Raw genomic sequence first — 25656 nt, 5'->3', positions numbered from 1 at the left:
AGCTTGGTAGAACTCAAGCTCATATATAACATGGGGTTTGATAGAATTTAAACCCAAAAGCTAGCTGATATATAACATCAGACTAGGTAGAATTCAAACCCAAAAACTAGCTCAAAGAAAAAGAGAGAGAGAGAGAGAACACAACTATATATATAAAGAACAATCATTTAGGGGACATAAAGACCTTTACCCTCAAGATCAAAGTATAACATGGTGAATAGATGATCTAGATATGATAATATAATTATCTAGAAACAGAGTTAAGTATGTCTTATCAATAATTAAGGCAGATGTGGTTGCCTTCAAGCAATATGAATACCAAAACAAATTATATGAAGGAAAGGTCTATTACAATGGCATTGCCACACCCTTCATTTGCATAACATTAAAATTCGTAACTTTATATGTAATTATGATCATATATTAAGACATAATTAACAAGTAAGAAGTTAAATAAGGAGGCAACTTATACAGAGGAAGAAGATTCTGGCTAACAAGAAGCGACAACAAAAATAATAAAAATAAATTAAAAAATATTTATTTCCACTGGATGTAGACATTTATCAGGGAATTATTTTGTGGCAGGAGATTACAACGATGAAGTATTAGTTCTGCGCAATTTTGGTACCTAGACTTTATGCCACATGTGGTGAATAGATGGTCTAGATTTGATATTATATATAATTATCTAAAAATAGATGGTCTAGATTTGACAACATATATAATTAATTTGCAAGTAGGATTCTTTCTTCACTATAAAATGGTGAATAGATGGTCTAGATTTGACAGTATAATTATCTAGAAAACAAAGTTAAGTCTGCTTGATCAATAAGCTGGCCTTTTAAGTATATAACATCCCGGCCATTGTTTTAAAACCCAAATCGGAGGACAACCCATTTTACTGTACGGGTCACGGGTCAATCGGTTGGACCATTGATATCAGCGATAATTTTATTTTTAAAAAATTACATATGAATCCCTTAATTTTAATATATTACAAAAATTCCCCTACAAAGTTTAAATTAGTCTCTAAAATTTTTATTTATTTTAAAAATACCCCAAAAAATTACTACTTAATCCCTAAACTTTTGACATATCTTCAAAACACCCCTATAAAATTATAATTAACCCTCATAATTTTGAAATATTACAAAACCCCCCTATGACCTGAACCGGACTGGAGAAGCTGTCGGGTCCCGGTCTGACCGGACTAACCAGCCGGTCTGATCTAATTTTTAAAACAAAGATTCCGATGCACTATAATGATATTATAGATTTATCTCTTGCCTATCTTAAATAAGAGTGATGTTATGGGTACTAACGGATGGGTACTAATCTGTGTACTAACTAAAGCATAGTACCCATACTATACGTATAGTACACGTACTATACTTTAGTTAGTACACAGATTAGTACCCATCCGTTAATACCCAAAGTATTATTCCTTAAATAATGGGCCGACTCGAACTCACCTCAAATAGTGGGCGAAAGAAAAATCACGATATCTTGACAACAGATTGGAATGTTAAGTTAAGCCTCTCATGTTTTGTCAAAAATCATGATTTGTCCTTCTGTACTTATAAAGACGCTTAGCTTTCTTTGGAAAGCTGACACCACTTCTATAGAAATAGAAACAATATAATTATCAATAACAATATATATATGAAAGGTCTATTACAAGGGCATTCTCTATCTTCATAAATGCATTAAAATTTACGTCTTTGTAATAATGAGTACATAAATTAAGACATTAATTGACAAGTAGATTTATAAATGTGCCTAAGTTGTTTTGCTACATCAATCATTGTTGGCCTGTCTACGGCTGAATGAGAGAGACATTTAAAGGCAAGCTCTGCAAATGCTTGCAATTGCTCTTCTTTTTCGAGAGATAGTCCAGAACCAACAACTATGGGATCAACTAACTCAGTAAACCTCTCTTGCTCAATGTATTTTTTCACAACACGCTCCAAAGGCCCATCAAAATGATATTCAGTAGGCCTAATGGGAGAATCATCACGCTCCAAAGGCCCATCAAAATGAGTTTCAGTATGCCAAATGGGAGAATCATAAGAATGAGATTCAGAAGGCGAACTGGGAGAATCATCAAAATGAATTTCAGTAGGCCAACTGGAAGGCTGATGTGATTTGAGACCAGTCAAAAGCACAAGTAGAATTCTACCAAAGCTATAGACATCCACCTTTTCATTGCATTTTCGTGTGATAGCGTACTCAGGTGCCATAAATCCATATGTTCCTACCATTGAACTATCTTCTAGGTGAGTTTCACCTTCTGGAATAGCGATGGAGTTTGAAAAATCAAACAATTTGGCAACATATTGTTCAGTGAACACAATATTGTTTGGCTTGATTGATCTAAAAATAATGGGTCGAGAGAACCCAAAATGGAGATACGCAATTGCATTAGCTATCTCCATAGCAATCTTTAACCTATGTGTCAATAACAAAGGCTCGAAATGCTGTTCACTTGAACGATAAATACGATCAGCAAGAGTTCCATACTCCACATGTTCAAAAACTAGAATGGGAGCTTCAGTCTCTAAACAACATCCAATCAACTTCAAAAAAAATTTGTGTCTCATTTGCGATGCAAATACGATGCTATTAATACTATATTTGGTACACTTATCTGAAAAATTCAAAACAGAAACCAGTCGATCTTGTAGAAAACCGCTATACAATGAATACCAACCTTGTGTTAATATAATATTCTGTTGATCATAGTTGTTTGTTGCTATCTTGATCTCTTTATCAGTGAAGCTACGATATTGATTATACTTACCATTAGAAGACGCAATCAACTCTTTCAATAATGTTTTACCATTCAACAGAAATCTTTCCCCTCTCTGCCGTTTTTCCTCTTTCTGCCGTTTGCTTTCTTTCAAAAACCAACTCATCATCTAACCTAAAAATGCATAAATTAAAATTATCATTAACAATTAAGAAAACTAAATCCATTAGCGGATAGACACAGAAAAAAAAAAAATGAAAAGCTGGATGTGTAATTTACCTGCGTGATTGATGAAATAATATTCAAGCATCAGGCAAGATAAAGAACAACGCCCGCAAGGCGTGAGTTTGAGAGAGGCTTCTGATCTTCTTTCACAACTATTTGATCAATTTGTTTTTTTAGATTTATCAGTTCATTGATTGACGAGAAAAGTTGACCCACTAGTAATCTGAAATTTCCGTAACCAAGATAAGGAAGCTTCCTTTGCTTGCCCGAACGACCCATGGTTTCTCTTAACGAAAAAGTGATACCCACCAAATTTTAAAACGACAAATAGGTACTTTCTGTCATATGCCGTTAATGATTTCTGTTTGATAATAGTGAAAAGACTATAATATCCTTGAAAGTTTGATATTTTAGTTTTTTATAAATTTAAAAATTTCTAAAAACCTCTTAGGTTTGCTAATTAAACTAAACACCCCAATGTATAAAATTTTTATAAAATAACAAAAACACCCTCACCGCCATTAATGCCAGATTCCTGCCATCACCACCGGATCTGGCTGGAAAAGGCTAGATCGACGTGTTACATAGATCTTACGGATCTGTGTCATAATGCAATTTGCTGGCCAGATTTCGATGATGGTGACCAAAATCTAGCACTGCTGGTGATGGGGTGTTTTTGTTATATTACAAAATTTTTATATATTGAGCTGTTTAATTAAATTAACAAATTTAGGGGGTTTTTTAAAAATTTTTAATTTTATAAAATTCTAAAATATCAATCTTTTAAAGTTATTTTAGTCTTTTCATGATTATCAAATAAAAATTATTTTAAAATTTTTTAGGTATCATTTTATCGTTACAACAAATCTTTTAAGTATGTGTAAACCGTTCTCCCTCCTTTGCTTTGACAAGGTTTATCTGGTTGTTATTTGAACAGCCTTGTGTTAGTGGGGTCTAGGTGTCAACATAACGTGTCCTACCATTTAGCTTCGCCGAATGTGTAATGTCTTACTGTAAATGGGACCCTATGTGATGTCCATCAACAAAGATGTCAAAATTTCTTGAAGTTCGAAGTTGTAAGTACTTTTAATTAACTTACTGTTAGAATTCCCATAAAGTATTATAAAAATCATGCTTTTAATGTGCCGGCCACGTTTGATTTAACCCTCCGTAGATACTATTATAACAGTAATACTACACTTATCAGACATATCGATCCAATTACCCAACAATCTAAATCTCAAAATTTGACTCAATTCACATGAGTCAGTATATCAAATCGATAATTGGGTCGATAAATTTAGCATTACTGATATTATAAAGGACCATTTAGTTGACGATAATGATAAATTATTAGGCTATCTTATCGTATATTATTTGATTATCATGTAAAATTGTCAAATAATATAAAATTTTGATAATTTTTAAATATTAATAATAATTACTATTGATAATAATAAAGATAATCTAATTATCTCTATTTTTTTAGATATACTAAGATTATCAGGATAATATTTTTTTATTACAATTTTATCTTTTATTAATAAAATTTTAGGATAATAATACCCTTATTTTTAAATATATTTACATAAATATGACTTTTATGATTTCACCCCAACTAATTAATTTTTTGGACAAAATTATCCTTGAATTCAAAATAAATTACAGCTCACCCAAGCCACCACCCCCACCCACTTGCCACCGTCTGTCATCGGCAACTGCTACGATAGGAACGCCTCATGGAAAGCCGAAAATAGCTGTCGTGCTTCGATATGACCATTTCCAACCAAATTCGTCATCGATCTGGCCATTGACAGCCAGATCTCTGGCTGGAAATGGTCATAAGATGCAGGGAGGCCCTTCCATGCACCGTTAGGTTGCCAACTGCCGACGGTGGTTGTCGAATGCTGACAGTGGCTTGGTTGGTGGGGGTGTTTTGTTAATTTTCTAAACTTTTATTATGGGGTTATTGTTGCTAAATTTTTAAATGTAGGGGTTATAACAATCCAAATAATAATCAATATTAAAAAATAATATAATAATAATATTTAATTAGAGGCAATTTAGTAATTTAAATAACATACCCACTAATTTATTCATCCAACTAAACATATTAATATAAAGTATCCGTCAGTTAATCAAACACATTTTCCTAAAGATTCCTAGTAATCTTCTAGATAATCTAACTTTCCAATAATTTAATATTACCAGTAATCTAACATTCCTTGAACCAAATATACTCTAATATATATAACATCAAGACAATGACACACTGCCATCAAGGCCACACTACCTACATAGGAATTATCAAATGGTCCAAATGCAAGAAGAACGGGAGGCATATGTGTGTATACAAAAACAGTAATATGGCCATAAATCAACAACAAAAATAAATGTAAATGATGAAAAAATTTGGTTCTTCTAGTTACATGCCAGTCACAGAAAGCTCACATATAACTCAAGAATCGTTTTTCTTTGATTAAACAAAATTTCAATACGACTCTCATCAACAAAAGAGCATTTTCTATAAATTCCAAGCATGTGGGAATCTGTCAAAGGAGCTATATATGCTGTATCATTATATAAACATTCTGTCTCAGGGGGATTTCAGAGCAAGTCAAGCCAACAGGGGAGATATAATTACCTGTAAACAGAGCCAAGTACATGTCTAATCAATAATTAAGGCAGTTGTGGTGGCCTTCAGGCAATATGAATACCAGAACAAATTATATGAAGGAAAGCTCTATTACAGGGCATTGCCACACCCTTGATCCTTCATATACATAACATTAAAAGTAATTACGATCATAAATTAAGAAATAATTAACAAGTAGATTTATACATTTTCCTAAGTTGTTTTATGCTACATCAATCATTTCGGCCTTTCTTGAGCGAATTTGGAGAAACATTTTTTAGGCAAGGTTTGTAAGAGCTTGCAATTGCTGTTCTATTTCTAACGACAATTCGGTACCAACAATTATGGGATCTACTTAACTTTGTTTCCCGATAATTATATAACATTGGGCTTGGTAGAAGCTTGGTAGAATATAAGCCCATATATAACATGGGGTTTGATATAACTCAAACCCAAAAGTTAGCTCATCTATAACATCGGACTAGGTAGAATTCACCCAAAAACTAGCCCAAAGAGAGAGAGAGAGAGAACACAACCATATATATATATATAAAGACCAATCATTTAGGGGACATAAAGACCTTTACTGTCAAGATCAAAGTATAACATGGTGAATAGATGATCTAGATATGATAATATAATTATCTAGAAACAGGGCATTGCCACACCCTTCATTTACATAACATTAAAATTCGTAACTTTATATGTAACTATGATCATATATTAAGACATAACTAACCAGTAAGAAGTCAAATAAGGAGGCAACTTATACGAAGGAAGAAGATTCTGGCTAACAAGAAGCAACAACAAAAATAATAAAAACAAATTAAAAATATAAATGATGATAATATTTATTTCCACTGGATGTAAACGTTTATCGGGGAATGATTTTGTGGCAGAAGCTTACAACGATGAAGCATTAGTTCTGCCGAATTTTGGTCTCTAGACTTTATGCCACATGTGGTGAATAGATGGTCTACATTAGACAACATATATAACTAATTTGCAAGTATGATTCTTTCTTAACTATAAAATGGTGAATAGATGATCTAGATTTGACAGTATAATATCTAGAAACAGAGTTAAGTCTTCTTAATCACAAAGTTAAATATGGTGGCCTTTTAAGTATATAACATCCCAGTACACTATAAAGATATTGTAGATTTATCTCTTATCCATCTCAAATAATGCGTCTCAGAATGCATCCCTTTCAATTCAAACTCACCTCAAATAGTGGGCGAAAGAAAAATCACAATATCTTGACAACAGATTGGAATGTTAAGTTAAGCCTCTTATGTTTTGTCAAAAATCATGATTTTGTCCTTCTGTAATTATAAAGACGCTTAGCTTTCTTTGGAAAGCTGACACTTCTTCTATAGAAATAGAAACAATATAATTATCAATAACAATATATATATATATGAAAGGTCTATTACAAGAGCATTCTCAATCTTCATAAATGCATTAAAATTTACATCTTTGTAATAATGAGTACATAAATTAAGACATTAATTGACAAGTAGATTTATAAATGTGCCTAAGTTGTTTTGCTACATCAATCATTGTTGGCCTGTCCGACGGCTGGAGATAGACATTTAAAGGCAAGCTCTGCAAATGCTTGCAATTGCTCTTCTTTTTCAGGAGATAGTCCAGAACCACAACTATGGGATCAACCATCTCAGTAAACCTCTCTTGCTCAATGTATTTTTTCACAGCACGCGCCAAAGGCCCACCAAAATGACATTCACTAGGCCGAAAGCGAGAATCATCACAATGAGTTTCAACAGGCGAACTGGGACAATAATAAAAATGATTTTCAGTAGGGCTAATGGGAGAATCATCACGCTCCAAAGGCCCATCAAAATGAGTTTTCAGTAGGCCGAATGGGAGATCACCACGCTCCAAAGGCCCATCAATGAGTTTCAGTAGGCCTAATGGGCGAATCATCACGCTCCAAAGGCCCACAAATGAGTTTCAGTAGGCTCATGGGAGAATATCAAGCTCCAAAGGCCCATCAAAATGAGTTTCAGTATGCCGAATGGGAGAATCATAAAAATGAGTTTCAGCAAGCGAACTGGGAGATCATAAAATGAATTTCAGGTGCCAACTGGAAGGCTGATGTATTTGAGACCAGTCAAAAGCACAAGTAGAATTACACCCAAGCCATAGACATCCACCGTTTCATTGCATTTTTGTGTCCAAACGTACTCAGTGCCAAAATCCAACTGTTCCGCCACTACTTCTACTGAGTTTCACCTTCTGGAATAGCGATGGCCAATGAAAAATCAAACAATTTGGCAACATATTTTCAGTGAATACAATAGTCTCTGGCGGATCAATCTAAAAATAATGGGTCGAGAGAACCCAAAGTGGAGATATGCAATTGCATTAGCTATCTCCATAGCAATCTTTAACCTATGTGTCAATAACAAGGCTCGAAATGCGGTTCACTTGAACGATAAATACGATCAGCAGAGTCCCATTCTCCACCTGTTCAAAAACTAGAATGGGAGCTTCAGTCTCTAAACACATCCATCAACTTCAAAAAAATTTTGTGTCTCATTTGCGATGCAAATACGATGCTATTAATACAAATTTGGTACGCTTATCTGAAAAATTCAAAACAGAAACCGGTCGATCTTGGTAGAAACTGCTGTACAATGAATACCGCGAGCAATCTCTTATAGATTCTGTTGATCAGTTGTTTGTTGCTATCTTGATCTCTTATCAGTGAAGCTACGATATTGATTATACTTACCATTAGAAGACGCAATCAACTCTTTCAATATGTTTTACCATTCAACAGAAATCTTTCCCCTCTCTGCCGTTTTTCCTCTTTCTGCCGTTTGCTTTCTTTCAAAAACCAACTCATCCTAACCTAAAAATGCATAAATTAAAATTATCATTAACAATTAAGAAAACTAAATCCATTTGAAAAATTTAAAAGCTGGATTTGTACCTGCGTGATTGATGAATATTCAAGTATCTGCAAGATAAAGAACAATGCCCCAAGGCCTGGGTTTGAGATAGTCTTCGATCTGATCTTCTTCCTCACTATCTTGATCACTTTGTTTATTTAGATTCATCAGTTCATTATTACGAGAAAAGTTGACCCACCATCTGAAATTTCCATCACCAAGATCAGAAGCTTCCTTTGCTTTGATAAGGCTATCTGGTTGTTATTTGAGCAGCCTTGTGTTAGTGGGGTAATCACGTTCCTGCCATTTAGCCTCGCGGAATGTGTAATGTCTTACTGTAAATGGGACCCAATGTCTATAATAAAGATATCGAAATTTCTTGAAGTTCGAAGTTGTAAGTATTTTTAATTAACTTACTGCGAGAATTCCAAAAAGTATTATATAAAATAATTTGCCCGGCTTTTAATGTGCCGTCCACGTTTGATTTACACCTCCGTGGATAATGTTGTAAAAGGGCGTTTGGCCGAGGGAAAGTGAGACTTTAATTTTGATAATCTTTAAATATTAATAATAGATATGTTGATTACCTTTATTTTTTTTAATATTTTAAAATTATCAAATAATTTTTTTTTATAATTTATCCTTTACTAAAAAATTTTAGAATAAATACCCTTATTTTTTAATTTATTTACATGAATATGATTTTTACTATTTTACCCAAACTAATTAACTTTTTAGACAAAATACTCTTGAATTTAAAACAAATTCAACTCACCCAAGATACCACTCCCACCCACCCACCTGTCGTTGCCACCGTTGAAACGACGTACAAAAGCTCAAAATGGCTATCTTATGCCGATATGGCCATTTTCACAGATCGACAGCCGTTAACAGCCACGTCTATTAACGGCCATCGATTTGGCCAGATTTGGTCATTTCAGCCAGATCTTTGGCCGAAGATCTGGCCGAAAATGGTCATATGGCGCACGGAGGCCATTTCCTACCTTCCATGAGCTGTTTGGGTTGCAACTGTTCGCAGTGGTTGTCGACGGCCCACAGTGGCTGTTGGTGGGGTGTTTTACATCTTATAATAATGAGTACATAAATTAGACTTAATTGACAAGTTGATTTATAAAGTGCCTAAGTTGTTGCTACTCATCATTGTTGGCATGTCTTCGGCTGAATCAGAGACACATTTAAAGGCAAGCTCTGCAAAGCTTGCAATTGCTCTTCTTTTTCGGAGATAGTCTCTAACCACAACTTGGGATCAACTATCTTAGTAAACTTGTCTTGCTCAATGTATATTTTCACAACATGCTCCAAATTGCATTAAGACAAGTTACAGTAATCCAACTGGAAGACTCAGTTGCTCTGAAACCAGTACAAGCACAAGTAATTATACCAAAGCTATAGACATCTACCTTTTCATTGCATTTTTCTGTCATAAGGTACTCAGGTGCCAGAAACCAAATCTTCCTAGCACTTCATCTTTTACGTGAGTTTTACCTTCTGGAATAGCAATGGAGTGTGAAAAATCAAACAATTTGGCAACATATTGTTCTGAATACAATAGATGGGATCAATCGATCTAAAATAATGGGTCGACGGAACCCAGATGGAGATATGCAATCCATGAGCTATCTCCATAGCAATCTTTAACCGATGTGTCAATAACGAAGGCTCAAAATGTGGTTCACATGACGATAAGACAATCAGCAAAGTCCCACACTCCACAAGTTCAAAAACTAAAATGGGAAGTGAGACTCTAAACAACATCCAATCAACTTCAAATATTTTTGTGACTCATTTGCGATGCAAATATAATGATATAATACTATTTTGCACAAGAAAGATATCAAATCTAAACTTTACAACAGAAATTGATCGATCTTGTAGAAAGCCTTTGTACAAGAATAAAAGTCTCCTGAAATTATAATATTATGTTGATCATAGTTATTTGTTGCAATCTTGATTTCTTTATCAGTGAAGCTATGAAATAGATTATATTTACCATGAGAAGATGCAACCAACTCTTTCAATAAAATTTTACCATTCGACAGAAATGTTTCCTCTTTTTGTTTCTGCCTTTTGCTTTCTTTAAAAACGACCACATCATCTAACCTAAAATGCATAAATTAAAATAATCATTAACAAATAAGAAAACTAAATCCATTTGCAGAAAGCTTCCTTTGCTTATTGACGAGAAAAGTAACTGAAATTTCCATCGCCAAGATCAGGAAGCTTCCTTTGCTTTCATAATTGCAAATTTGGAGGCTTATGCTTTCCATGAATTAACAAAATACAAAATAGATTATTAATGTCCCACTAACGTTCATTAAAATAAATAAATAAAATTATAGAAATAAAAATTTGCCCCTAACTGTAATGTGCATTGGCTCCGTTTGTTTTGTTATTCCTATCCATATTCCCAAAATACTGTTTGTTTTATTATTTAAGAATACTATTTATTTTTTAATTACTTTTAAACTCCTTAAGTTTATTAATTTAGTTAAACGCCCCTTAAAAAAAATTAAAAATTAATAAAAAACACCCCTATTTATCCATAGTTGTCGGAATCTATCATAATGGTGTATAACGATCGAAATGGCTGGTAATTATCGATCTAGCCCTTTTCAGTCAGATCCATTTGGATTTGACCGTAAAAAGCTAATTTGACAGTCAACGGCCAAAGATATACTTATGTTGACCGCCAAATCTGGCCTCTTGCAGCCGCAAATTATCAAATTAAAAGAAAAGATTAAGGCCACACCGGCAGTTGTAGAGTAAGTACAATAAAAAAAAAAAAAATTCGGAGAAACCCTTTTTCTTTTTTTTTAATTGTTAGATTTATGGTAAATCATATTCTTTAATGAGCTTCTTTTCTATCCTTTTGAGGAGAATGACCCACTATGCGCGCCACAACCCCGGTCAATTTAAAACGACAGAAATTTAATGCATTTAAGAACACCCTAGAAGTAGAAGCTATTAATTTTGATGTACCAAGGGGAGAGAAGATCAAACTTATCATCTTTCAAGTATTCAATAATAGAATTCACTTTTACTGTTTCATTTATTCAATATTATAAACTTATCTCAAATGATATGATTTTGTAAAGGATGTTTGATTTTTTTAATGGGGTTTAATATTTATAGGGTTTTTTTAAATAATTTCTAAGAAATAAATGAGTTAAATGCTAAGCGACCTCACGAAAAAGAAAAAATAAGAGGAAATGATCCACCTAATATGAAGAAGTCAAGAAAGGAGGCAACTTTGTATATGCAGGAACAGTAATATGGCCAAAAATCAGCAACAAAAGACAAATGTAATGATCCACCTAATGATCTTACTGTAGCTCACATATAATAACATAAATATATAGATATAAATCGAGAATAAACAAAATTTCAATACAAATCTCACCAACATTTTCTATAAATTCCAAGCATGTGGAATCTGTCAAAGGGATATATATGCTGTAGAATTATATAAACATCATGAGCAAGTCAAGCCAACAAGGGAGATATAATTATCTAGAAACAGAGTTAGTATATATGTTTAATCAATACTAAGCCAGATGGGGTGGCCTTCAAGCATATGAATACCAGAACAAATTATATGAAGGAAAGCTCTATTCTATTACAAAGGCATTGCCACACCCTTCATTTACATTTTCCTGAGTTTTTTGCTACATCAATCATTTTCGGCCTTTCTTGAGCAAATTTAGAGAGGCATTTTAAGGCAAGTTCTGTAAGAGCTTGCAATTGCTGTTCTTTCCTAGAGACCAATTCGGTACCAACAATTATGGGATTACTCAGTAAAGTTATCCTGCAATGTATTTCTTCACGAGAATGATCGATCAATTATTTCGTCCAGTTAAAAGCTCAAGTACCAAAACTATAAACATCCAACTTTTCATTGAATATGCTTGTCATAACATACTCAGGTGCAAAACAATCCGTATCTTCCTCACGTCATCGTTTATGTCAGTCTCACCTTCTAGAATAGACATGGAGCATTCAAAATCAATAAAATTTTACCATTCAACAGAAATGTTCCTGTTTCTCCTTTTGCTTTCCTTTAAATACAAACACTCATCTAACTAAAATGCAAATTATCATTAACAATTAAGAAAACTAAAACATTTGCAGATGGACACAGAAAAAAAATATTTAAAAGCTGGATATGTGATGAACCTACGTGATTGATGAAATATTCAAGTATCATGCAAGATAAAGAACAACGCCCTCAAGGCTTGAGTTTGAGAAGTCTTCTGATCTTCTTCCTCAACTATTTGATTTAGACTCATCAGTTCACTTATTGACTAGAAAAGTTGACCCCTAGAATCTGAAATTTCCATCATCAAGATCAGGAAGCTTCCTTTGCTCTGATAATTGTCAAATGCGAAGTCAAATTTGGAGGCTCATGCTTTCCATGAATTAAGAAAATACAGAATAGTTTATTAATGTCCCACTAAGCTTCATCAAAGAAACAAATTAAGGAATGGAAAGTTGCCCCTGACTTTAATGTAATACTGTGATAAATATAGCATCAAGACCGATCAAAGGCCACACTACCAACGTAGTGTCACGGCAGACTCATGCCCAAGTTCATGTAGGTTCTAATATACAAGTCAAAAGACCTGAGCCAAACTTGACCTACAAGTATCAAAAGAATATGTTAGAGAATATATGTAGAAGCTTTCTACATATTAACCGAATAGGTTTAGAATTTTATTGCTTGTGCACTTAACTAATCATTCTCTCAATAGATATGTACGGATCAGTCTTATTACACCATATTCCAATCCATTGCTTGTATACTTAATAATATCTACTTGTAAAATTTTATATAAAGCTAGCTAGTATAGGTTTAGTTCATCCAAACATTGTATTCAAGTTAGAGTAATACAATAAAGTTTTCTCTTCATCTCATCTCTCTTTACGAGTTTGTGATTTATTGAAACTACTATATTTCGTGTTCAAAGGCCCAAATCGCCAAAAATGAGCAACAAAAATAAATGTAAATGATGGAAAAATTTGGTTCTTCTAGTAACATCGTAACATGCGAATCATAGAAAGTAAGATTCACCTAACGATGTTGTTGTAGCTCACATATAACATAAAGTTATATATATAAATCAAGAATTCTTTTTTTTCTTGATTAAACAAAATTTTGATATGAATCTCATCAACAAAAGACATTTTCTATAAATTCCAAGCATGTGGGAATCCGTCATATATAACATTGGGCTTGGTAGAAGCTTGGTAGAACCAAGCCCTATATACATGGGGTTTGATAGAATTCAAACCCAAAAGCTAATCATATATAACGTCGGATTAGTAAAGTTCAAACCCAAAAACTAGCTCAAACTATATATATAAGAACAATCATTTAGGGGACTAAAGACCTTTACCCTCAAGATCAAAGTATAACATGGTAATAGATGAGTAGATATGTAATATAATATATCTAGAAACAGAGTTATATTGTCTAATCATATTATGTCTAATCAATAATTAGGCAGATGTGGTTGCCTTCAAGCAATTGAATACCAAAACAAATTATATGAAGGAAAGGTCAATTACAATCATTGCCACACCCTTCTTTGCATAACATTAAAATTCGTAACTTTATATGTAACTATGGTCATATATTAAGACATAATTAACAAGTAAGAAGTCAAATAAGGAGGCAACTTATACGGAGAAAGAAGATTCTGGCTAACAAAAGCGACAACAAAATAATAAAAACAAATTAAAAAATATTTATTTCCACTGGATGTAAACATTTATCAAGGAATTATTTGTGGCAGGAGCTTACAACGATGAAGCATTAGTTCTGCGCCCACATGTGGTGAATAGATGGTCTAGATTTGATATTATATATAATTATCTAAAAATAGAACATATAATTAATTTGCAAGTAGGATTCTTTCTTAACTATAAATGTGAGATAATGGTCTAGATTTGACAGTATAATTATCTAGAAAACAAAGTTAAGTCTGCTGATCAATGAGCTGGCATTTTAAGTATATAACATCCCGGCCATTGTTTTAAAACCCAGATCTGACGACAACCCATTTACTGCACGGTCACGGGTCAATCGATTGGACCATTGACTCAACGATAATTTTATTTTAAAAAATTATTATTAATCCCTTAATTTTAATATATTACAAAAATTCCCCTAAAAAGTTATTAGCCCCTAAAATTTTTATTTATTCAAAAATATCTCAAAAAATTACTATTAATCCCTAAACTTTTGACATATCTTCAAAACACCCCTATAAAATTACAATTAACCTCATATTTTGAAATATACAAACCCCCCTATGACCTGAACCAGACCGGAGAAGTTGTCGGTCCCGGTCTGATCGAACTAACCGGCCGGCCGATCTAATTTTTAAACAGAGATCCCAACTCACTATAAAGATATTAGATTTATCTCTTACCTATCTCAATAATGGGCCGACTCGAACTCACCTCAAATAGTGGTGAAAGAAAAACACAATATCTTGACACGATTGGAATGTAAGTTAAGCCTCTTATGTTTTGTCAAAAATCATGATTTTGTCCTTCTGTTAATATAAAGACGCTCGCTTTCTTTGGAAAGCTGACACTTCTTCTATAGAAATAGAAACAATATAATATCAATAACAATATATATGTGAAAGGTCTATTACAAGAGCATTCTCAATCTTCATAAATGCATGAAATTTACATCTTTGTAATAATGAGTACACAAATTAAGACATTAATTGACAAGTAGATTTATAATGTGCCTAAGTTGTTTTGCTACATCAATCATTGTGGCCTGTCTTCGCCTGAAGGAGAGAGACATTTAAAGGCAAGCTCTGCAAATGCTTGCAATTGCTCTTCTTTTTGGGAGATAGTCCAAACCAACAACTATGGGATCAACTACCTAGAAACCTCTCTTGCTCAATGTTTTTTTCACAACACGCTCCAAAGGCCCATCAAAATGATATTCAGTAGGCCTAATGGGAGAATCATCACGCCCAAAGGCCCATCAGAATGAGTTTCAGCAGGCGAACTGGGAGAATCATCACGCTCCAAAGGCCCATCAAAATGAGTTTCAGTAGGCGAATGGGAGAATCATAAGAATGAGATTCAGAAGCGAACTGGGAGAATCATCAAGAATTTCAGTAGGCCAACTGGAAGGCTGATGTGATTTGAGACCAGTCAAAAGCACAAGTAGAATTCTACCAAAGCTATGACATCCACCTTTTCATTGCATTTTCGTGTGATAGCGTACTCAGGTGCCATAAATCCATATGTTCCTACCATTGAACTATCTTCTACGTGAGTTTCACCTTCTGGAATAGCGATGAGTTTGAAAAATCAAACAATTTGGCAACATATTGTTCAGTGAACACAATATTGTAGGCTTGATTGATCTAAAAATAATGGGTCGAGAGAACCCAAGATGGAGATACGCAATTGCATTAGCTATCTCCTAGCAATCTTTAACCGATGTGTCAATACAAAGGCCGAAATGCGGTTCACTTGAACGATAAATACGATCAGCAAGATCCCATTCTCCACATGTTCAAAACTAGAATGGGAGCTTCAGTCTCTAAACAACATCCATCACTTCAACAAAATTTTTGTCTCTTTGCGATGCAAATACGATGCTATTAATACTATTTTCGGTATACTCACTGAAAAATTCAAAACAGAAACCAGTCGATCTTGTAAAAACCGCTATACAATGAATACCAACCTTGTGTTATATATATTCTGTTGATCATAGTTGTTTGTTGCTATCTTGATCTCTTTATCAGTGAAGCTACGATATTATTATACTACCATTAGAAGACGCAATCAACTCTTTCAATATTTTACCATTCACAAAATCTTTCCTTTTTTGCTGTTGCTTTCTTTCAAAACCAACTCATCATCTAACCAAAAATGCATAATTAAAATTATCATTAACAATTAAGAACTAAATCCATAGCGGATAGACACAGAAAAAAAACAAAATATTGAAAACCTGGATATTTAATGTACCTGCTTGATTGATGAATGTTCAAGTATCATCCAGACAAAGACAACCGCCTGCAAGGCTTGAGTTTGAGAGAGTCTTCTGATCTTCTTCCTCAACTATTTGATCAATTAATTTGATTAGACTCATCGTTTCACTTATTACCCAGAAGTTGACCACATAGGAATCTGAAATTTTCATCACCAAGATCAGAAGCTTCCTTTGCTTTGATATTGTCAATAGAAGTCAATTTGGGGGCTCATGCTTTCCATGAATTAACAAAATACAAAATAGTTTATTAATGTCCCACTAACTTCATCGAAAGTAACAAATTATAAGAAATGGAAAGTTGTCCCCGACTTTTAATGTGCTGTCAACTTTTGATTTAACACTCCAAGGCATTAAGACGATGACACGTTACCCATCAAGGCCGCACCACCCACCTAGGACGACAGAATGACTTTTCCCACCCACAGTTTGGTGAAAACATTTCCAACCCGTAAACTTTGGAAAAAACATTTTCCGTCCCATAGTTAAAATTCAGACATTAGTTTTAAGTTTTAACTGCAAAAGGCATTCTCATCAGTTTGCACAATATACGTTATTACTTATTAGGGATATAAATTTATCTGTTTGAGAAAATGACAAATCACACCATACAAAACAAAGAACCACTCATTTTGGTGGGCTCAAGATATTGTGGCACTAGAGGAGTCAAAAAAGGACACGTAACATTAACGGCAAGTGGTAATAAAAAAATATTACAAATAAAAAATAAAAATAGTTTCTCGTCTCTTACAAATAAAAGTTTTAAGGTTTTTTTTTTCTTCAAGTTTAAAATCTAGAAGGTTTCATTCTCACATTCTCTTCTCTTATAATTTTAAAAAAATAAAATAAAATAAACTATTCTCTCTTCCTTGAAACCAACTAGACTGAGGCAGGGATTGGTCCCAACCAGATCCGGGCCTAGGCTCGATTAGGACCAATCACTCATGGGCCTAGCACCGGTCCCAAGCCCATGAGAAATTTCAGGGCTTGAAAAAAAAATTTTGCCCTCTACCTTTTTTTTATATTTAAGGGGTAAAAAAATTATGTTGAGGGGTTCATGAAATTTTTAAGGGCCTAGAAAGGTTATTTTGTAAAAATTTGAATTTAACCCTCAATAGGTGTCAATTTCAAATTTACAAGGTGTTTTTGGATACTTTTTAGGAAACTTTTTTGAAAAAATGCAAAGGGGTTTAGCCCTATCTAGGGATCGGTCCCTTCTCCATGGGTTTGGTCCGGGTTTGGGACCAGACCTCCTAGGACCCTTTTTTTGGGACCAGTCCCAAATGTCCAGATCTAAAAACAACTTTCGTTTTCAATTTTAGTTGTATTATTTAGTTCTTTTGTTTGCCTACCTATGCTTTGTTTAAAGGTGGGAATCTATAATAAATGCAATCAAAGGTATCAACATAGGATTCTGCTAAACCTCAAGTGGTAATATGTTGTTTACTCTTATAAAAATGGTGAATAGATGGTCTAGATTTGACAAAACACTCAACTCAACTGGGTCTAGCTCTGATATCATGAAAAAATTTGAGATAGGTCTAACTCCTTACCCAATAAGGCCTTGTTGAATGAGAGGATTACCCTCTCTTATAAATCAGTAGGTTTAAGTGTGCCTAGTCAGTGTGGGACTCCAACTCCACCTCATGGCCAAACCCATATATTGGGTCATGCTTGTTGATGAAGGTAATTGCGGGCTCTACATTCTCACCCACTGGTTAAATCCTCAGCTCAACTAAGCCTAGTTCTGATACCATGATAGAATCTGAGATGTGTCTGACTCATAACCTAATAAGGTCTTGTTGAATAAAATGATTATTCCCTCTTATAAACTAGTAGGCTTGAGTGTGTTTAGTCGATGTTGGGCTCTAACATCTAGAATTGGAGTCAATAATTGAGATGATAAAACAAACGGCAAACTCAGAATTTTTGTGACTCATTTGCGATCCAAATACAATGCTATTAACACCACATGTGGCTTCATCATAGAAATTAGTTGAATACTTCATAACAGAAACCAATCGATCTTGTAGAAAAACTTTGTATAATGAATATGGGACCTCCTTTCTTATAATATTCTGTTGATTATAGTTGTTTGTGCTATCTTGACCTCTTTATCAGTGAAGCTACGAATTGCATTATATTTATCATTAGAAGACGCAATCAACTCTTTCAATAAAATTTTACCATTCAACAGAAATCTTTCCTGTTTCTGCCGTTTGCTTCCTTTCAAAAACGAACTCATCATCTAACCTAAAAATGCATAAATGAAATGTAAATCCATTTGCGGAAGAGAGAGAAAAAAATTTCAAAGCTGGATATGTACCTGCGTGATTGATGAAATATTCAAGTGTCATGCAAGATAAAGAACAACGCCTGCAAGGCTTGAGTTTGAGAGAGGATCTTCTGATCTTCTTCCCCAGCTATTTGATCAATCTGTCTATTCAGATTCATCAGTTCATTTATTGACGAGAAAAGTTGACCCACTAATACAAAGTACAAAATAGTTCATTAAAAAAAAAAAAAAAAGTGTTGTCAACGTTTGATTTAACACTCGAAGGAATATACTGCAATTTAATACATCAAGACGGTGACACATTACCCACTAAGGCCACACTACCAACCTAGGAATTGACAAATAAACGAGGCAACTGTGGATAACCATCCAACTTTCCATTGAATTTACTTGTCATAACATACTCAGGTGTAACAAATCTGTATGTTCCTGTCACTTCATCAGGTATGTAAGTTTTACCTTCTGGGATAGTCATGGAGAGTTCAAAATCAAACAATTTGGTAGCATATTGTTCATGGAATACGATATTAGATAGTTTTACCTTCTGGGATAGACATGGAGAGTTCAAAATCAAACATGGGTCGGGTGAACCCGAGATGGAGATATGCAATTGCCTTAGCTATCTCCATTGCAATCTTTAACCTATATGTCAATAAGAAAGGCTAGAAATGTGGTTGGCGTGAACCATAAATATTTGATTAGCATATACTCCACACATTCAAATACTAGAACAAGAAAATAAGTTTCTAAACAGCATCCAATCAACTTCAAAATAACTTTGTGACTCATTTGAGACTGAGAGAGTCTTCTGATCTTCTTCCTCAACTATTTGATTTGACTCATCAGTTCACTTATTGACTAGAAAGTTGACCCACTAAAATCTGAAATTTCCATCATCAAGATCAGGAAGCTTCCTTTGCTCTGATATTGTCAAATGCGAAGTCAAATTTGGAGGCTCATGCTTTCCATGAATTAAGAAAATACAGAATAGTTTATTAATTCCCACTAAGCTTCATCAAAAGAAACAAATTATAAGGAATGGAAAGTTGCCCCTGACTTTAATGTAATACTGTGATAAATAATAGCATCAAGACCGATCAAAGGCCACACTACCAACGTAGTGTCACGGCAGACTCATGCCCAGTTCATGTGAGGTCTAATATACAAGTCAAAAGACCTGAGCCAAACTTGACCTACAAGTATCAAAAGAATATGTTAGAGAATATATGTAGAAGCTTTCTACATATTAACCGAATAGGTTTGAGATTTTATGCTTGTGCACTTAATCCTAATCATTCTCTCAATAGATATGTACGGATCTAGTCTTATTACACCATATCCAATCCATTGCTTGTATACTTAATAATATCTACTTGTAAAATTTTATATAAGCTAGCTAGTATTAGGTTTAGTTCATTCCAAACATTGTATTCAGTTAGAGTAATACAATAAGTTTTTCTCTTCATCTCTCTCTTTACGAGTTTGTGGATTTATTGAAACTACTTATATTTCGTGTTCAAATGCCCAATCGCCAAAAATGAGCAACAAAAATAATGTAAATGATGGAAAAATTTGGTTCTTCTAGTAACATCGTAACATGCGAATCATAGAAAGTAAGTGATTCACCACGATGTTGTTGTAGCTCACATATAACATAAAGTATATAGATATAAATCAAGAATTCTTTTTTTTCTTTGTTAAACAAAATTTTGATATGAATCTCATCAACAAAAGAACATTTTCTATAAATTCCAAGCATGTGGGAATCCGTCATATATAACTTGGGCTTGTAGAAGCTTGGTAGAACTCAAGCCCATATAACATGGGGTTTGATAGAATTCAAACCCAAAAGCTAACTCATATATAACGTCGGATTAGGTAAAGTTCAAACCCAAAACTAGCTCAAACTATATATATAGAACAATCATTTAGGGGACATAAAGACCTTTACCCTCAAGATCAAAGTATAACATGGTAAATAGATGATGTAGATATATAATAAATTATCTAGAAACAGAGTTATAATGTCTAATCAATAATTATGTCTAATCAATAATTAAGGCAGATGTGGTTGCCTTCAAGCAATATGAATACCAAAACAAATTATATGAAGGAAAGGTCAATTAACATGGCATTGCCACACCTTCATTTGCATAACATTAAATTCGTAACTTTATATGTAACTATGGTCATATATTAAGACATAATACAAGTAAGAAGTCAAATAAGGGGCAACTTATACGGAGAAAGAATTCTGGCTAACAAGAAGCGACAACAAAAATAATAAAAACAAATTAAAAAATATTTATTTCCACTGGATGTAAACATTTATCAAGGAATTATTTGTGGCAGGAGCTTACAACGATGAAGCATTAGTTCTGCGCCCACATGTGGTGAATAGATGGTCTAGATTTGATATATATATTACTAAAAATAGAACATATATAATTAATTTGCAAGTAGGATTCTTTCTTAACTATAAAATGGATAGATGGTCTAGATTTGACAGTATAATTATCTAGAAAACAAAGTTAAGTCTGCTTGATCAATGAGCTGGCATTTTAGTATATAACATCCCGGCCATTGTTTTAAAACCCAGATCTGACGACAACCCTTTACTGCACGGGTCACGGGTCAATCGATTGGACCATTGACGTCAACTAATTTTATTTTTAAAAAATTATTATTAATCCCTTAATTTTAATATATTACAAATTCCCCTAAAAGTTATTAGCCCCTAAAATTTTTATTTATTTCAAAAATATCCAAAAAATTACTAATTAATCCCTAAACTTTTGACATATCTTCAAAACACCCCTATAAAATTACAAATTAACCCTCATAATTTTAAATATAACAAAACCCCCCTATGACCTGAACCAGACGGAGAAGTTGTCAGGTCCCGTCTGATCGAACTAACCGGCCGGTCCGATCTAATTTTTAAAACAGAGATCCCAACTCACTATAAAGATATTATAGATTTATCTCTTACCTACTCAAATAATGGGCCGACTCGAACTCACCTCAAATAGTGTGTGAGAAAAATCACATATCTTGACAACAGATTGAATGTTAAGTTAAGCCTCTTATGTTTTGTCAAAAATCATGATTTTGTCCTTCTGTAATTATAAAGACCTCAGCTTTCTTTGGAAAGCTGACACTTCTTCTATAGAAATAGAAACAATATATTATCAATAACAAATATATGTGAAAGGTTCTATACAAGAGCATTCTCAATCTTCATAAATGCATGAAAATTTACATCTTGTAATATGAGTACACAAATTAAGACATTAATTACAAGTAGTTTATAAATGTGCCTAATTGTTTTCTACATCAATCATTGTTGCCTGTCTTCGCCTGAAGGAGAGAGACATTTAAAGGCAAGCTCTGCAAATGCTTGCAATTGTTCTTTTTTGGGAGATAGTCCAGAACCAACAACTATGGGATCAACTACCTCAGAAACCTCTCTTGCTCATGTATTTTTTCACAACACGCTCCAAAGGCCCATCAAAATGATATTCAGTAGCCTAATGAGAATCATCACGCTCCAAAGGCCCATCAGAATGAGTTCAGCAGGCGAACTGGGAAATCATCACGCTCCAAAGGCCCATCAAAATGAGTTTCGTAGGCCGAATGGGAGAATCATAAGAATGATTCAGAAGGCGAACTGAGAATCATCAAAATGATTTCAGTAGGCCAACTGGAAGGCTGATGTGATTTGAGACCATCAAAAGCACAAGTAGAATTCTACCAAAGCTATACATCCACCTTCATTGCATTTGCTGTGATGTCGTGTGCCTAAATCCATCATGTTCCTACCATTGAACTATCTTCTAGTGAGTTTCACCTTCTGGAATAGCGATGGATTTGAAAAATCAAACAATTTGCAACATATTGTTCAGTGAACACAATATTGTATGGCTTGATTGATCTAAAATAATGGGTCGAGAGAACCCAAGATGATACGCAATTGCTATAGCTATCTCCATAGCAATCTTTAACCGATGTGTCAATAACAAAGGCTCGAAATGCGGTTCACTTGAACATAAATACGATCAGCAGAGGTCCCATTCTCCACATGTTCAAAAACTAGAATGGGAGCTTCAGTCTCTAAACAACATCCAATCAACTTCAACAAAAATTTGTGTCTCATGCGATGCAAATACGATCATTAATACTATTTTCGGTATACTCATCTGAAAATTCAAAACAAAACCTCGATCTTGTAGAAAACCGCTATACAATGAATACCAACCTTGGTTAATATAATATTCTGTTGATCATAGTTGTTTGTTGCTATCTTGATCTCTTTATCGTGAAGCTACGATATTGATTATCTTACCATTAGAAGACGCAATCAACTCTTTCAATAAAGTTTTACCATTCAACAGAAATCTTTCCTCTTTTGCTGTTTGCTTTCTTTCAAAAACCACTCATCATCTAACCTAAAAAGCATAAATTAAAATTATCATTAACAATAAAAAACTAAATCCTTAGCGGATAGACACGAAAAAAAAAACAAAATATTGAAACCTGATATTTAATGTACCTGCTTGATTGATGAATGTTCAGTATCATCCAACAAAACAAAACGCCTGCAAGGCTTGAGTTTGAGAGAGTCTTCTGATCTTCTTCTCAACTATTGATCAATATTGATTAGACTCATCAGTTACTTATTACTCCAGACAAAAGTTGACCCACTAGGAATCTGAAATTTTCATCACCAAGATCAGGAAGCTCCGCTTTGATAATTGTCAAATGAGAAGTCAAATTTGGGGGCTCATGCTTTCCATGAATAACAAAATACAAAATAGTTTATTAATGTCCCCTAAGCTTCATCGAAAGTAACAAATTATAAGAAATGGAAAGTTTCCCGACTTTAATGTGCTGTCAACTTTTGATTTAACACTCCAAGGCATTAAGACGATGACACGTTACCCATCAAGGCCGCACCACCCACCTAGGACGACAGAATGACTTTTCCCACCCACAGTTTGGTGAAAACATTTCCAACCCGTAAACTTGGAAAAAACATTTTCCGTCCATAGTTAAATTCGAATTGTTTTAAGTTTTAACTCAAAGGCATTCTCATCAGTTTGCACAATATACGTTATTACTTATTGAGGATATAATTTATCTGTTTGAGAAAATGACAAAAAAAAAAAAAAAAATTCGGAGAAACCCTTTTTTTCTTTTTTTTAATTGTTAGATTTATGGTAAATCATATTCTTTAATGAGCTTCTTTTATATCCTTTTGAGGAGAATGACCCACTATGCGCGCCACAACCCCGGTCAATTTAAAAGACGACAGAAATTTAATGCATTTAAGAACACCCTAGAAGTAGAAGCTATTAATTTTGATGTACCAAGGGGAGAGAAGATCAAACTTATCATCTTTCAAGTAATTCAATAATAGAATTCACTTTTACTGTTTCATTTTATTCAATATTATAAACTTATCTCAAATGATATGATTTTGTAAAGGATGTTTGATGTTTTTAATGGGGTTTAATATTTATAGGGTTTTTTTAAATAATTTCTAAGAAATAAATGAGTTAAATGCTAAGCGACCTCACGAAAAAGAAAATAATAAGAGGAAATTGATCCACCTAATATGCAAGAAGTCAAGAAAGGAGGCAACTTTGTATATGCAGGAACAGTAATATGGCCAAAAATCAGCAACAAAAGACAAATGTAAATGATCCACCTAATGATCTTACTGTAGCTCACATATAATAACATAAAAATATATAGATATAAATCTAGAATAAACAAAATTTCAATACAAATCTCACCAACATTTTCTATAAATTCCAAGCATGTGGGAATCTGTCAAAGGAGATATATATGCTGTAGAATTATATAAACATCATGAGCAAGTCAAGCCAACAAGGGAGATATAATTATCTAGAAACAGAGTTAGTATATATGTTTAATCAATAACTAAGCCAGATGGGGTGGCCTTCAAGCAATATGAATACCAGAACAAATTATATGAAGGAAAGCTCTATTCTATTACAAAGGCATTGCCACACCCTTCATTTACATTTTCCTGAGTTGTTTTGCTACATCAATCATTGTCGGCCTTTCTTGAGCAAATTTAGAGAGACATTTTAAGGCAAGTTCTGTAAGAGCTTGCAATTGCTGTTCCTTTCCTAGAGACAATTCGGTACCAACAATTATGGGATTTACTCAGTAAAGTTATCCTGCTCAACGTATTTCTTCACGAAAATGATCGATCAATTAATTTCTGTCCAGTTAAAAGCTCAAGTACCAAAACTATAAGCATCCAACTTGTCATTGAATATACTTGTCATAACATACTCAGGTGCAACAAATCCGTATCTTCCTCTCACGTCATCTGTTATGTCAGTTTCACCTTCTAGAATAGAAATGGAGCATTCTAAATCAATAAAATTTTACCATTCAACAGAAATGTTTCCTGTTTCTGCCTTTTGCTTTCATTTAAAAAACAAACACATCATCTAACCTAAAAATGCATAATTATCATTAACAATTAAGAAAACTAAAACATTTGCAGATGGACACAGAAAAAAATAATTTAAAAGCTGGATATGTAATGTACCTACGTGATTGATGAAATATTCAAGTATCATGCAAGATAAAGAACAACGCCCTCAAGGCTTGAGTTTGAGAGAGTCTTTTCTGATTCTTCTTCCTCACTATTTGATTTAGACTCATCAGTTCACTTATTATAGAAAAGTTGACCCATAGAATCTGAAATTTCCATCATCAAGATCAGGAAGCTTCCTTTGCTCT

The 25656-nt window shown here is 33.6% G+C and overlaps 1 protein-coding gene across 2 annotated transcripts; it reads right to left on the bottom strand.

The window, feature by feature from the left end:
* Positions 1-1675: 1675 nt before the first annotated feature.
* On the bottom strand, positions 1676-19141 carry LOC116111798 (non-functional pseudokinase ZED1-like). Of its 2 annotated transcripts, none has more exons than XM_031397948.1 (3): positions 18904-19141; positions 2115-2923; positions 1676-2042 (listed from the first exon to the last, which is right to left on the bottom strand). In XM_031397948.1, exons 2-3 carry the CDS (start codon positions 2916-2918, stop codon positions 1743-1745), a joined length of 1104 nt encoding a protein of 367 aa, XP_031253808.1. In that variant the 5' UTR covers positions 2919-2923; positions 18904-19141; the 3' UTR covers positions 1676-1742. The 2 variants fall into 2 exon arrangements, with proteins under 2 accessions (XP_031253808.1, XP_031253807.1); XM_031397947.1 differs by lacking the exon at positions 18904-19141 and adding an exon at positions 3029-3114.
* Between the last annotated feature and the right edge of the window lie 6515 nt (positions 19142-25656).

This window comes from Pistacia vera, unplaced genomic scaffold, assembly GCF_008641045.1.
Source record: "Pistacia vera cultivar Batoury unplaced genomic scaffold, PisVer_v2 Contig650, whole genome shotgun sequence".
NCBI classification, from domain to species: domain Eukaryota; kingdom Viridiplantae; phylum Streptophyta; class Magnoliopsida; order Sapindales; family Anacardiaceae; genus Pistacia; species Pistacia vera.
This window is presented reverse-complemented; position numbering and strand designations above follow the sequence as displayed.